The sequence below is a fragment of the Rana temporaria genome, chromosome 5 (genome assembly GCF_905171775.1).
Source record: "Rana temporaria chromosome 5, aRanTem1.1, whole genome shotgun sequence".
Taxonomy (NCBI): domain Eukaryota; kingdom Metazoa; phylum Chordata; class Amphibia; order Anura; family Ranidae; genus Rana; species Rana temporaria.
In genome coordinates, this window is record NC_053493.1 from 351,994,270 (window position 1) to 352,009,616 (window position 15,347).

The following is a 15,347-nucleotide window of genomic DNA, read 5'->3' on the forward strand; positions in this document are numbered from 1 at the left end:
CCTGGCTGACAGAGAGGCAGATCTGCGCCTCTACGATGATGAGGTATAGTAGTTTCAGAACTAGTTATGTAATAATATTAATTATTGTTTGATTCTTGACTTGATATTGGTTAATAAAATACAAGCTGGGAAGTAAAAATCTAAAGTCGTGGGCAAACAAATAGGTGTCAGGGATGACAACTGCAGGGGTCAGAGGGTGAGTCTGTTTTCAAGTTTAAATTCAAGGCAAAAAATAAGATTCAAGCATGAAAATGTGAGTGAGTATATTCCTAAATATATTACAACATGTCCCTTTTTTTTACACAGGAAGAAGAGACCAGCCAGGAGGTGGCAGATCCTCTCCTCACTGTCAGCCAGGACGAAGGGGTCATTGGCAGCCAGGAGGAGGCCGGGCCCAGTGGCGTTCAGCAGCTCCCCAGGACAAGCACCACCAGCCAGGCTCCTCCCCTTTATATTAGGCCACCAGGCCGTAAGAAGAAATTGGGGGCAGTGGAGGAAGCCAGCCTGAAAATGATTCAGGAGGCGAGTGCCATCATGAGGGCCCCCCTCAACCCCACTGAGGCCTACAGTGCCTCCGTGGCACATGACCTCAATAAAGGCACGGAGGAGCAGAGGCAATTGGCCAAGGGCATCATCAACCAGGCCCTTTGGTGGATGCAGAGGGAGCTGCTGACCCCAGACACTGGGCTATGTGACCCGGCCCGGCTTGCTGAACACCATTCTCCTGCTGCCACATCATCCCCACCTGCAAGGGCCCAGGGAAGACCCGCTGGAAGGCAGCCTGGAAGGAAGGTTGCAAGGAAGAGGAGACGTTGATGCCCTGCCTTCCATTTGATCCCCCACAAATGGCATCTTGTTTGGACTACCACAGCTTGGGTTCCTTTGGTTATGTGCTGCTGCTTCAGATTTTATTTTGTGTGCTTCCTGAGGTTGGCTAGTTTATCCTTCACCATGTTTCAAATGCAAGTTTGCATGTATGTTGCTAGCTGTTCAAGTGCTGCCATTCTGTTTTTGATCCTTTTTATAATTTGCTCAAATAAAAGCCTTTTTGTTGATTTGAAAAACATGCCTATTGTTTGTAATACTGTGGGTATTATTTTAGGCATCAAACATTACAAACAAATAAAATGTTTAATCTAAAATATTCACTAACTCATGGGGGGGGGGGGGCATTTGGTGTGCCAACATGGTAGACAATTTAAACAACCTTCAAAAAAATCCTGTTAAATATACAAACAAAAGCTAAATCAAAACTATTTCCTATTAAAATATTCTAAATGGTGACATAACTATAAACACCTAAAGAAAGTGGGAAAGATAACCATTAAACATTAAAAGCAAAAAATTTGAAATGTGGAGGACCACTAAAAATATGATACGTCGGGCCAATAAAAGTTTGCAAAAATCTTACTACATCACAGCTAACAAATGTCACTTTTCAGTATGGAACAACTCAGTTGAAATAACATGAGCTAAATAACTGATTAGTTATAGCAAGAGAAGAATGAATAAAACGACGGCATCAAGCGTTGGTTATTGTGTGGTTTGCTTCAGTGTTCTATTGCTAGAATTAATCTTTCTATTGACGAATGTGCCATATCCCAAACAAACGTGAGTTTTACCTGAACGAGCGCTCCCGTGGCCTCATTTAGTCTGAGCATGCGCGGGGTTTTTGTACGTTGGTTTTGTGTACTCACCACCAAACATGTACGTTCGGACAGGATTTGAGCGGACGGTTTTAAAACAAGTTTGGAAATAAATGTCTGCTGAAAAACGGCCCGGCGGGCAAATGTACGGTGAAATTCTGTACGCTCGTAACTACACACGACCAAACATGTATGCTGAAACTGGTCCGCGGGCCAGTTTCAGCAAACATGTTTGGTCGTGAGTATGGGGCCTAAGTCGTGCACTCCTCTAAACTGGCCTTTATGGAGAAAAAGAAAGCAATTGTTGAAAGAAAGCCATAAGAAGTCCAGTTTGCAGTTTGTGAGAAGCCATTTCTGGGATTTTTGGCCTAAAAACACACCATACCCACCGTGAAACATGGTGGTAGCAGCATCATGTTGTGGGGATGCTTTTCTTCAGCAGTTACATGGAAGCTGGTCAGAGTTGATGGGAAGATGGATGGAGCCAAATACAGGTACTCTAATGCCGTGTACACACGATCGGTCCATCCGATGAGAATGGTCTGATGGACCGTTTTCATCGGTTAACCGATGAAGCTGACTGATGGTCCGTCAAGCCTACACACCATCAGTTAAAAAAACGATTGTGTCAGAACGCGGTGACGTAAAACACGAGGACGTGCTGAAAAAAAAACGAAGTTCAATGCTTCCAAGTATGCGTCGACTTGATTCTGAGCATGCGTGGATTTTTGTCCTATCGTTTAGGAATCCATCGGTTAAATTTAAAACAAGTTGGCTTTTTCTTAACCGATGGTTAAATAACCGTTGGCGCCCACACGATCGGTTTTGACCGATGAAAACGGTCCATCAGACCATTCTCATCGGTTTAACCGATCGTGTGTACGCGGCATTAGATTCTGCAAAAGACTTGAGGCGGGGGTGGAGGTTCACCTTCTAGAAGGACAACGACCCTAAACATACAGCCAGAGCTACAATAGAATGGTTTAGATCAAAGCATATTCATGTGTTAGAATTGCCAAGTCAAAGTCCAGAGCTAAATCCAATTAAGAATATGTGGCAAGACTTGAAAATTGCTGTTCACAGACACTCTTCAGCCAATCTGACAGAGCTTGAGCTATTTTGCAAAGAAGAATGGGCAAAATTGTCACTCTATAGATGTGCAAAGCTGGTAGAGACATCCCCAAAAAGACTTGCTGCTGTAATTTCCGGGAAAGGTGGTTCTACAAAGTATTGACTCAGGGGGGCTGAATACAAATGCACCCCTCACTTTTCACATATTTATTTGTAAAATATTTTGAAAACCGTTTATCATTTCCCTACCACTTGGTCTATCACATAAAATCCCAATAAAATACATTTACGTTTTTGGTTGTAACATGACAAAATTTGGAAAATTTCAAGGGGTATGAATACTTTTTCAAGGCAATGTAAATCAAGCTCCAAAGTCTGCTTGAAAATAAGCCGTTCATGTAACGTGTATGCTGTCACATATGGTAGGTTAAAGACTGTATCCGTGGAGCCCTTTGCAAACAGAGTTCAAACATGCTTTACTTGGAGGATGAAATGAACTGGAATCTTATTGGTTGCTATGCAACAGTACACCTAGTTTCCTTATGTACATGTTTAAATAAATCTGTCCCAGTTCTGTTTGAGATTTGAGATGCATCAAGATATCAGCCGACTGTGGAAAGTTAACTAGATATATCCATTAAAATATTTTCAATATTGAAGGCCAGCTCTACTTAAGTTTCGGTTTTGTGTGGTCGTTGGGAAGATTGCAGCTTGTTGGCTTTTTAGATCCCTTAAGTCCTCCAAAAGTCTGATCTCTTCCCTTGTGTTCTGAGTTCCACCCAGTTGCAAAGAGTTATATGATAGAGTCATGCTCTTTTAATAAATTCTCCACAATGTAGAATAAATAAATAATTATGAATCAGATGGGAAAGCGTAACACCTACTTGATAGGTTTGAAGGATAAGGTGGGGACACAAATGACTGAGTAGATATCTCCATAATAAAGTGCATGAGAAGTGTAGGGTGAAGGGTGATACAAACCAGGATTGGCCCTAAACATTGACAACTGTAAAATGGTAAGTGGTAAGACTGATTACATTACATCACTGCTCACAACGTGTGCTTGGTAACGTAAGTTACGTTCCATCATTTCTCTCATACGCCGAGACTTGTTGGAATGACCCGATCTCATGGAGTGCTCTGACTTGGAGCTCTGACAACGTGAGGAGACTCTTCTTCTAAGGTTTTGAGAGATAGACCTGTGTAGATTCTTCATGGAAGAAGATGCAGCCATAGTTTTGATCCAAGGGTGCTGTATGGCATCTCTAGCTGTTAGTCGGTCATTGGAGTCCACATTGAGCAAACGGTCTATAAAGTCCTTTGCAAGATTGGAAACACTAGGCCAAGGCTGAAAAACACAATAGTTTTGTTTACTAAATGCAATAAAATGAACGTATGACATTCTATCATTTCTATATAGTTAAAGGGGTTGTACAGGTTTGTTTTTTATTTTCTAAATAGGTTCCTTTAAGCTAGTGCATTGTTGGTTCACTTACCTTTTCCTTCGATTTACCTTTTAAATGTTTTTTTTCTTTGTCTGAATTTCTCACTTCCTGTTTCTCCTCAGTAAACTTGCCCCCATCATCCATGGGGGTGAGTCAGCCAGAACAGCTCACTGAGGAGAAACAGGAAGTGAGAAATTCAGACAAAGAAAACAAAGAAAAAAAAACATTTAGAAGGAAAAGGTAAGTGAACCAACAATGCACTAGCTTAACCCCCCTGGCGGTATTCCCGAGTCAGGCTCGGGGTGGAATTTCAGGGCCAAAAGCGGTAACCCTGAGCCAGACTCGGGATCGCCTCGCAGAGTCCACAGGCACAAGCTACTTACCTTGTCCCTGGATCCTGCGATGCCGCCGCACCGTGTGATCGAGCTGTGTCTCCTCGCTCGATTCACAGTGCCTGCGTGCTGCCGAGCTCCGTTCCCTGTGACGTTACGACGCACGGGGCGGAGATCGACGCCAAATTTTAAAAAGTAAATAAACACATTGCATACAGTATACTGTAATCTTATAGATTACTGTACTGTATGTACAAAATACACACCCCCTTTGTCCCTAGTGGTCTGCCCAGTGTCCTACATGTACTTTTATAAAAATAAAAACTGTTCTTTCTGCCTGGAAACTGGAGATTGTCCATAGCAACCAAAAAGCATCTCTTTATGTCAAAAGTGGTCAGCTAGAAAACAGCGATAATAAATTATAATCACTTGCAGAATTGAGCGATAGTGATTTGTGGGGAAATTCGTCATCAAAAAATTTAAAGTAATATTTTTTATTATTATTATATTATTTGTTATAATTATTTATAGTTATTTACTGTATTATAATTTATGATTTTGTGTTTCAAATTTTATTATACCCGGGATGTCTACTAGACTCTTGTTTGGACAGATTTAAGTGAGTTATTTCTAAGAATTGCAGACCTTCAATATAAAACGCCAAATTTCCATGCAAAATAATGGTACCGCTTTCAGCACCTAAAATCTGAAATAATCATACCGCCAGGGAGGTTAAAGGAACCTATTTAGAAAATAAAAAACGAACCTTTACAACCCCTTTAAGGCAGTGGTATACTAAGGGCAGGGTGGCAAAAAAGAAGAGGGACCAAAAAAGAAGAGGTACAGTGAGGGCATAATCGAGTGTACTGATCTTATGCCTTATTCTCCCTGCATAGTTCCGATTGTGGCTTCACTCCGCAGAGCCAGCAGCACAGGATAGGGAATGTCTTTTCTCTTAGGTAAGTAACTCACAAACATCAATTATCTATTTAACTTCCACTGCCCATTAACAAATTAGGGCACCACTGGTACTAATGTAAACAGGGCTGCTGTTAGAAATCATGGGGCTCCATACAGCTTACCTGACAGGGCAACCACCGCCTCCCCCAAAAATATCAAAATGATATTTTCATAAAAAATACATTAAAATCACTATTAGCAAACACAAACGATAACATTGTATTGGGTTGATTAATACAGTTCTGTGTGTAAATGAGGTCTTGGGGCTCATTCACATAGGTGCTGTGATCTGTAGAGTGTGAGCCAGTGTTTATTTTTAATGTGGCTATTGCTGTGTGCAGGCAGCCTATGTTACGCTATGGGGACACAGCAGCGTACAAAGCTGACTGATGGTCCGTCGCGCCTACACACCATCGGTTAAAAAAACAATCGTGTCAGAATGCGGTGACGTAAAACACAACGACGTGCTGAAAAAACGAAGTTCAGGGCTTCCAAGCATGCGTCGACTTGATTCTGAGCATGCGCAGGTTTTTAACCAATGTTTTTTTTAGGAATCCATCGGTTAAATTTAAAGAAAGTTGGCTTTTTTTTAACCGATGGTTAAATAACCTATGGGGCCCACACACGATCGGTGTTTAAACTATCGTGTGTACGAGGCCTAACAGTATCAAATTAGGATCTGCGGGTGTGTTCATACAGCCATTGTATCCTCAGAGGGTAACAGGCCTCTCCAGCCACACAAACAAGCCACTCAGTTACACTGTATGTTTTATTTTTTTATTTTTTACATTTTTAAATATTCGTTGCCATTTTTTTATTGTGGTCAGTGGATGGAGTCAGAAGGGCATTGGGCAGTGTCACTAGTTTTATTGATATTTTAATCGTTTTTACAATGTATTTATTTTTCATTATTTTTACATTTATTTTCATAATGCTGTTGGGGGGCGGGTCTTAGGTGAGATATCAGGGGTCTGAAGATTCACTTTTGAGATAGAGAAAGGGACTGATGAATCGCATTCCCCATCTCCTTTCTGCAGCCTCAGGTGTACTGCAGGTGAATGAACAGGACACAGAGGCCCCTGTTCATTTATAAACTGCATAGTACATAGTTTACTATACTTCAGTTATGAGTGAACACAGAAAAGGAAGTTAAATGGGCTCTCCATCATGAACATTCCCTAGGAGGGGGGAGACGGCAGCGCTGTTTTTGGGGGGGTGACGGGCACACAGAGGGGCACACAGCAGGGGGAATCAGATGTAGACAGATAAGGGGATCTGTGTGGCAAAGGGGGGGGGCGATTACAGGAGAAAAGCCCTGTGTGTTTCTCCCTGCAGCAGCTGTAAGCCAGCGGAACGAAGAGGAGAAACCGGCTTTTGGCTGCTGCAGAGAGCCGCACAGGGCACTGTTCCTGTAATTTCCACCCCACCACACTAATCCCCCCTCCCTGCCCTGCCCACATCTGATTCCCCCTGCTGTGTGGGCCCCCTACAGGAGGACCGGTTGTAACACCTTATTAGTGACACTGAATGTAAAATGCCACTTTATTATTTAAACCAGTTTATTAGGGCACATTATCACTGACCACCAACATAAGGAGGCACTTCTCCATTGACCAACAATTTAAGGAGGTATTTTTACCAATATAAGGGGGCACTCTAATGACCATTTTACTGTTATGGTATGGTTATACTTTTAGTATATTAACTGGCTAATGTGCTTCTTTTTTCAATCAAATGAAAAACAATGGGGTTGATTTACTAAAGGCAAATAGGCTGTTTATTTTGCAATGGAAGTTGCCCATTGCAGATGAATTTTCCCTAGAGATTACTGAATGTGGTGAAATTTCAGTTTATTAACCACTTCAATACCTGCCCATTGTAATATGACGTCCTGGGCTTTGTGGGGGGATATCTGAATGATGCCTGCAGCTAGAGGCATCATTCAGATATCCTTCTTTTCTGCCGGCGATTCTGTGCAACATAGGAACGATCATAGTGGCGATTCCGACGCTTGATCGTTCTTATAGGAGGCGGGAGGGGACATCCCCCCCCCTCCCACCGCCATCCGGTGCTTCTCCGGGCTCTCCCGTGCCATCGGGGGCCCGGAGAAAGAATCCGGTGATCTGACGATCTGGTTACGACTAACAAGCTGGTTCCTATAAGGACTGCGCAGGCGCAATCCTTGCCGACAGAAATATTCGAACCTCGGCCGGCATCCAGGGCGACGTGGAATTTGAGGAAAGTGGCCAGTCGGCCTCACGTCATCGCTTCGCTCGGACGGCTCGCTCCGCTCGCTCGGTCTCCTGGCTCTTTTTTTAACATCATCCAATCCACGGGGATGTTAAAGAATGAGCCTGGAATGCCGGCTGAGGTTCGGAGATTTCCGTCGGCAAGGAAATAATAACAAAAAAAATTAAAACGCCCCTGTCCCCGGTAGCTCGCGCGCAGAAGCGAACGCACACACACAAGTCCCGCCGACATATGTAAACGCTGTTAAAACCACATATGTGAGGTATCGCCACGTGCGTTAGAGTGCCAGCAACAATTCTAGCACTAGATCTCCTCTGTAAATCTAAACTGGTATACCGAAGTTTGGTGCCATTCCATGAGTGTGCGCAATTTTAAAGCGAGACATGTTAGGTATCTATTTACTCGGTGTAACATAACCTTTCATATCTTACAAAAAAATTGGGCTAACTTTACTGTTTTGTTATTTTTTTAATTCATGAAACAATTTTTTTCCAAAAAAAAAAAAGACGTTTGAAAAATTATTGCGCAAATACCGTGCAAGATAAAACGTTGCAATGACTGTCGTTTTATTCCCCAGGGTGTCTGCTAAAAAAACATATCCAATGTTTGGGGGTTCTGCATAATTTACTAGCAAAAGAATGATGATTTTTACATGTAGGAGAGAAGTTCCAGAATAGGCCCGGTATTGAGGTGTGTATAAAAGCCCGGTATTGAAGTGGTTAAAGAATACCCAATCACATGGAAGGAAAATATGCACATGATTGAATGATGTTAGCCAGCAGAGCTTCGCCTCATTCACTAAGGTCTGCTGGAAAATTTGCTTGCAAAGTGCAACTTATTTTGTAAAGCGAAGAGTCTATTTGCCTTTAGTAAATCAACTCCAACGAATCTAAAGCTAACACAAAATATTAGAATTTAATCATATATATTTTGTATCTAGTATGGTAAAGGGAATTATTTATTGTTTTAAGTTGGGTCACTTTTGCTAGGAGGAGGAGACCACTTCTTACAGTCGCAAAATGCCTGAAATATGCCTAAGACCTCGTACACACGACTGTTTTCCTCGACAGAATCCATCAAGAAACTTGGTGGCAGAGCTTTTTTTGCCGAGGAAAACGGTCGTGTGTATGTTTTTCATTGAGGAAACTGTCGAGGAACTCGATGAGAAATAAAGAGAACGAGTTCTCTTTTTCCTCGTCGGGAGTCTCAATTTCCTCGTCGTGTTCCTCGTCGGGCTGGTTTTCGACAAGAAACACGTTTGTGTGTATGCTTAGAAACCCACGCATGCTCAGAATAAAGTATGAGACGGGAGCGCACCTTCGGTAAAAGTAGCGTTCGTAACGGAGATAGTACATTTTTCACGCTGTAACAGACTGAAAAGTGCAAATCGTCTCTCACCAAACTTTTACTTAACACGCAGTAACACAGAGATTAGCAAAAGCCGCCCTAAGGCCTTGTACTCACGACCGGATCTGTGCGCTGGAAACTGTCTGCCCGACAGTTTCCGGCGTACAAGGCTGATTTGTGTTTTGTTCCGCTGGCGTGTACACACCAGCGGACCAAATTCCCGTCGTACCGGAACGCGTGCACGTAAACTACGTACGACGTCACTATAAAGGGGAAGACCAAAGTTAATGGCGCCGCCCTCTGTTCCTCTTTTGCTAGTTACGGGTTTGCTCGTGTTAGTGAAGGTTTGGTTAGAGCTGATTCGCGCTTCTCGGTCTCCAGGCTTTGACAGCGTGTATTCACGGGTTCAGTGCGTGTGCTTGCGGTAACGTAGTTGTCATTCGGCTATAGGCAAGCAGGTTGTTTCTGCTTTAGCAGTTGCATCCTGTGCGCTCGTATCTGTTTGTCACGCGTTTGTCGCAGGTAGTGCTGGATTTGCGAGTGCTTTCTGTTTCAGTGTGTTCTTGACTGACCAGCCGGCCGGTTTGAAGCCATGATGGAGCAGCAGCGTCAATTTTCGCGAGTTGGTGCTGTTTATGGGATGGCTGCTGGATATGTTCATTTGTCCAGTACTTTGGCCAGAAACAGGGGGCGGAGGCGTTTCTGGACCAAGAATTGGTTGCGCCAGCGTGACCAGTTCTCACATATGCCTCTGCTTAGGGAACTCCAGGAGAATAATCCTAATGACTTTAGGAATTTTCTCCGCATGACGGACCCCGTATTCAACAGTCTGCTGGAACTTCTGTCCCCCTATATCACGAGGCAGGACACTGTGATGCGCCAAGCCATCACGGCCGAGCAGAGGCTTATTGCCACGTTGCGGTACCTGGCGACTGGGAGGAGCCTGCAGGACCTCAAGTTCTCGACAGGCATCTCTCCGCAGGCGCTTGGGGTCATCATACCGGACACGTGTGCTGCCATCATCAAAGTTATGCATGAGGAGTATATTAAGGTAAGTTTCCTGGCTCTAATAATGTGGCCAACTAACTTTATTTTTATTTTCCCAGATATGCTGTGTGTTTAACTAACGTTACCTTTTCTCCCTATGCATGTTGATATAAGCTTTACATGTTTTATTCTTGGCCTACCTGCATATTTGTCCCTTACCCAATATTAACCTGTCCAGCATGCTATCCTAGGGACAAACCCACCTTGCCATTTTTTAAAACAGGACTTTTTGTTTTTTGTGTCCCCCCCCCCCCTTCAAACTTTTATTGTCCCCATCAGAGGGCTGTGGAGTCTCTTAATGAAGTGGCCCTATATATTTCATTTCCCAAATTCTCCATGCACATTTTTCTAATGCAATTTTAATACTGTGAACTGTCACAAGGATGCTTGTAGGATGTTTTTGTTACAAAGTACTAAATCTCTATTTTTGTTTGTCCCCACAGCTACCCTCCACACCACAGGAATGGCAGTCTGTGGCTTCCCAATTTGCCCAGCGGTGGGATTTTCCAAACTGCGGTGGAGCAATAGATGGGAAACACGTCCGCATTGTGCCCCCACCCCGCTCGGGGTCCTACTATTATAATTACAAGGGTTATCATAGTATTGTGTTGATGGCGGTGGTATCGGCACAGTATGAGTTTCTATATGTGGACGTGGGGAAGAACGGCCGGATGTCTGATGGGGGAGTGTTCGCACGGACTGATTTCTATGATCGTCTCCAAGCTGGTGGTCTGGCATTGCCACCAGATGAAGATAATGTGGAAGGACTTCCGTTTGTGTTCCTAGCGGACGAGGCTTTCGGGCTTGGTCCTCACCTCATGCGGCCTTTTCCCCAGAGGACCCTCACCTCAGAGAGGAGTGTGTTTAATTTTCGGTTGGGCAGGGCTCGGAGGGTAGTCGAGAATGCCTTTGGGATACTCACCAACCGGTTCCGCCTGTTCAGGACATCGATACATCTGGCGGAATATAAATTGGACACCGTTGTATTTGCCTGCTGCATTTTGCACAACTTTTTACGCAGGCACTCCCAGACGTACCTACCCGACATCGGTTCTGAGGCAAGACTACCCTCAGATCCCCTTCCCGGGCTGGACACTGGTCGCGCTGGCTTGGCCCCCCAATCAGCTCGTGAGGTACGCGACAAATATGTTGAGTACTTCATGGGTCGGGGGGCCATTGCTATGCCAGATCATATTTCTTTCTAATTCGGCCCCCAAAGAAAGGAATATTCTAAAAAATAATAAATAATTAGACCATTGGACTTTATACAGTTGTTTGTCATTAATGCTTTTTCTCTTTTTCTGTCTTCCTGGTTCTCTAACTAACTTCTTCAATTGTAATGCATAATTGATTTCTCCACTTTTAGTAACTAACCACATTTTGCACAGTATTCACTCATCTACAAACAGGGTATTGAGTCTAGAAATAAGAAGCAACTCCATTTGTAAATTTTGAGGTCAAGTATTTTAATTTTTGCTTGTTCATGACCCCAAAAATTATTTTATATTTTTTTCATTACTCCCTGCTTTTGTACTTAGGAGTCTACAAAAAAATTTTAACATTTTTTTTTTTTTTCAGGTAATTCAACCAAAAATATTATGCAGATTATACATTTATTAACAAGTTAACTTTTTTTTTTATCAAATATAGTTAGATTTATTGTTTACATATATATATATATATATATAGATTATTTTTGGTGGGGTGTTTACCGCCTTAATTTTTTTTTTTTGGGCATATTTTTTATGCACAAAAAACAATAATTTTTTAACCATTTTTTTTGTTTTTGGTGTGTTTTTCTAAAAGTAAATTTTTAGGTGAGATTTTGGAGTCAAATCTCTACTTCACTAAATTCAGTGATTAGAGAGATTTATAATTCTATATATATATATTTTAAATTTTTTGGCGTTGTTTATTCTTTATGGTCTAAACTTTATAGTATCCCAAAATGTTCAACATGGTCAAAAAGTAACAAAATCCAATTCCAAAAATATAAAAACTCACAACAGCAGTCAGTCATGGTGTGCTTTCACACTGGAACACGCCAAAATTGGAAGATACACACATTCAGTGCAAACTCGCCAAATGTCATTGGTTCAACAGACAAATGGCCACATGTGCTATCTGACATCATGGGTGATCAATGTCTGTGTTCTGTGGGAGCAAACCCTTCCTCTCAACTACTTGAGGATGGAGGAGGGGGTTGGACCCACAAAGCACAGACATTAGATATTCTGTGATGGCAGATAGCACATGTTGGCACACTGTGTGTGTATCTTCAAATTTTGGCGTATTCATTATTCAAACTGTAAAAATGTTTGTGGGGGCGGGGGATGGGCGGGGGGTGTTTCAGTCTTTGACACGGCCCATCATGTCAATAATGTTTTTAAAATTAGATTCGATGACCATCATTCTTTGCCGCATATTGTCCATTTCCGTGCTGCATTCCAAAAGGACATTTGTTACATTCTGTTCCATGAGAAACATCCTTTCACGCATATTGTGCATTTCAGTGCTGCACTCCATTACCTGCTGAATAATTATAGCAGCACTTGCACGTGAAAATATTGGCACACCATCCTCCTCCCCTAAAAAAAAAATTAAAAATGGCATTTACAACATTATTTTTCGATGAGGCCTATCTACATATGTTTTTTTGAATCAAGCTAGGGTGACACTGACCTGATGGGCTTCTCCTTTCCACCTCTTCGACATCTTCTATCACTCCTCCTTCTTCCACCACCTCCCCATCATCTTCTATCACTCCTCCTTCTTCCACCACTTCCCCATCATCTTGGACTCCTCCTTCATCCATCAATCCACCTTCTTTCAATTCGCCAAATTGTTCTTCCGCCACTTGCCCTTCATCTGCTATAACTTCTAAGTCCAAAATTACTTCTTCCTCCTCTCTTCCTTCCTCCTTTCTTCCTTCCTCCTCTCCTTCCACATCCTCCTCTCCTTCCACATCCTCCTCTCCTTCCACATCCTCTTCTCCTTCCACCTCCTCTTCTCCTTCCACATCCTCTTCTCCTTCCACATCCTCCTCCTCCTCCACATGTTGAGATGGCAGATTTTGGCCTTGTCTGGCCCTCTCTGCCTCCTCCAAATGCTGGCGACTTCTTTCCCCTGAAATAAACCAAAAAAAATGTAGACTCATCAGCACACAGATATTGGAGAGCATAAATCGCACACATTGCTTAGAAGATGCTTTCATTTAGTTACTTTTATCTTTCACCAAACCTACATTTTGCAATTACTTCTATATGGCAAGCTCTGATCCTGCCCCTTTTTAGCAAAGTGACACACATGGATGTCCCCCCTAAACTGTATTTCTGGGAGACCCTACCAAAACCCATTTTTGATTTGGGGAGACACAGGTGCTCTGCATTGCAGATGTGAAAACATCTGCTTTATTACCACTGTTTTTAGAATGAATCCTGTTTGCCTTTCCCATTCTCATACTTTTTTTTTCTAGAACTAGCTTTTACACAATGTTTACAAACAAAGTTTTTGGCCAGTGAGCCATGTCCAGGTGTGTTGTTCCTGGAATAACCGAGCCTTTCTGAGAAACTATGTGATGTTACGTTGTTTACTAAGAACACTATTTGTAAATATGTAGTTATTTATGTCCTAAAAAATAAATGACAACATGTCTTTAAAATTACAAGCAGGCCAAGGAGGCAGATGGTGAAATATACATGGCAACACATTATTGCAGACAATCACCCCCCCCCCCAACCCCAATATATATTTACTTACTTTTACGCAGAATTTTAAGTATTTTCTTCATCTGATGTGGCTCCCTCAATTTTAAGTCTGACCATCGTTTCCTCAGCTGTTCCTTGGACCTGGTGATCCCAAACATCCTCTGCATTCTCCTCGCCACCTTGTCCATAATATGTGCCTTTCGGCGGTTAGGGGTCTTGTATGGCCCTAATTCACCATCATAGTCCTTCTTTCGCATGATGTAAACTAACTCCACCATTTCCTGGAACCGCATATTAGTGGCTTTATATCTTCTTTGCCTTGATCGGGACGTCCCTGCCTCTGTCCCTTCACTTGTGGCATGAGAGCATCGTGCCCGCTCGTGTGACATCGCCATCTTTCCTTTCCCACAGAGATTATGGGCGTGGAAAAGATGAATTCTTACGCCATGGGCGGAGAAGAGGGCGGCGTTTAATACATACGCGGAGTGTAGAGAATGCAAACAACGTGTTTACGTCGGTTACGCGGAGAATCTTCGAGCGCATCCAGAACATACACAGTTAACGCCATATTTCCTAAAATCATTGATTAGGGGCCTCGCAAAGGTGACGAGGGCGGGGTTTAATAAATACGCGGAGTGTTTAAAAGGTTTACGCCGTGATTACGCATCTTACGCGGTAATTAGGCGAGCGTGAGAAACGAGGAGCGAGAGACAGGAAGGTAAGGAAATTAAAAATGTGATCAGCAGAGGCCTTGAAAATGTAGACACATGGGATGGGGGTTTGGGCTGTTGGTTGCACCCTTTTTAAGCTATTCTGTCTATGGGGTACCACAATGTTATTTTGGTTTCCAAATGCTTTTGGACACCTCACAAAATAGAGATGTGAACAATGCTGTACCTCATTGACAAGTTTTTGAATGGTGTATTCAGATCAGGCAAAGTATTGTTCAAGTGTTGGTTGTACAGAGGTCATTAGGAAGTGTCTTTTATGTCATCCATTGTCAGGGGCATGAGATTTACACATGAAAGAGTGCCTAGATGAAAACTGTCATTTGTAAGCATTGTTTATTTTTCTATATTTAAAATATTTACTGCAATGTGAACAATGGCTCTGCATCTAGCAAATCAATGTTTGGTACAAGCAATGCGGCCGAGCTGCCAATCATTGTTTAAACAAGAGAGACTGTGTTTGTAATTAGATATAGGTAATAAATTTGAAGACACATATTAGATCAAGGTCAACGCTGATCCTTTGGAATATTTATTTTTCTGTGGTTTATGTTTTTGTAATCTAGACTCAAAAAGAAATATAATTTTGGAAAAATTACAATGGACCTCCTACAAAGCAAGGAATCTATAGAGGCCTTACTCCAAAAATATCAGGAGACGCCCATCCTGTGGAATTCCAAGCACTCTTTATATTGCAATAAAGAGGTACGAGCGGCAGCACTAGAAGAGCTAGCAAATTATATGCAAACTTGGGTGCCAGGATGCACTGCCAACATGGTGAAGGATAAACTTGCCAACCTCAGAAGCACATACA

General features: G+C 42.5%; 1 protein-coding gene across 1 annotated transcript in view; it reads right to left on the bottom strand.

The window, feature by feature from the left end:
* Positions 1-2,882: 2,882 nt before the first annotated feature.
* The window catches only part of LOC120941257 (serine/threonine-protein kinase H1-like), a 34,999-nt gene continuing 22,534 nt past the window's right edge, over positions 2,883-15,347 (bottom strand). Inside the window, exon 3 of the mRNA XM_040354570.1 lies at positions 2,883-4,065. Within this exon, the coding sequence (XP_040210504.1) occupies positions 3,751-4,065 (315 nt within the window). The 3' untranslated portion in view covers positions 2,883-3,750. The remainder of the gene's footprint in view (positions 4,066-15,347) is intronic.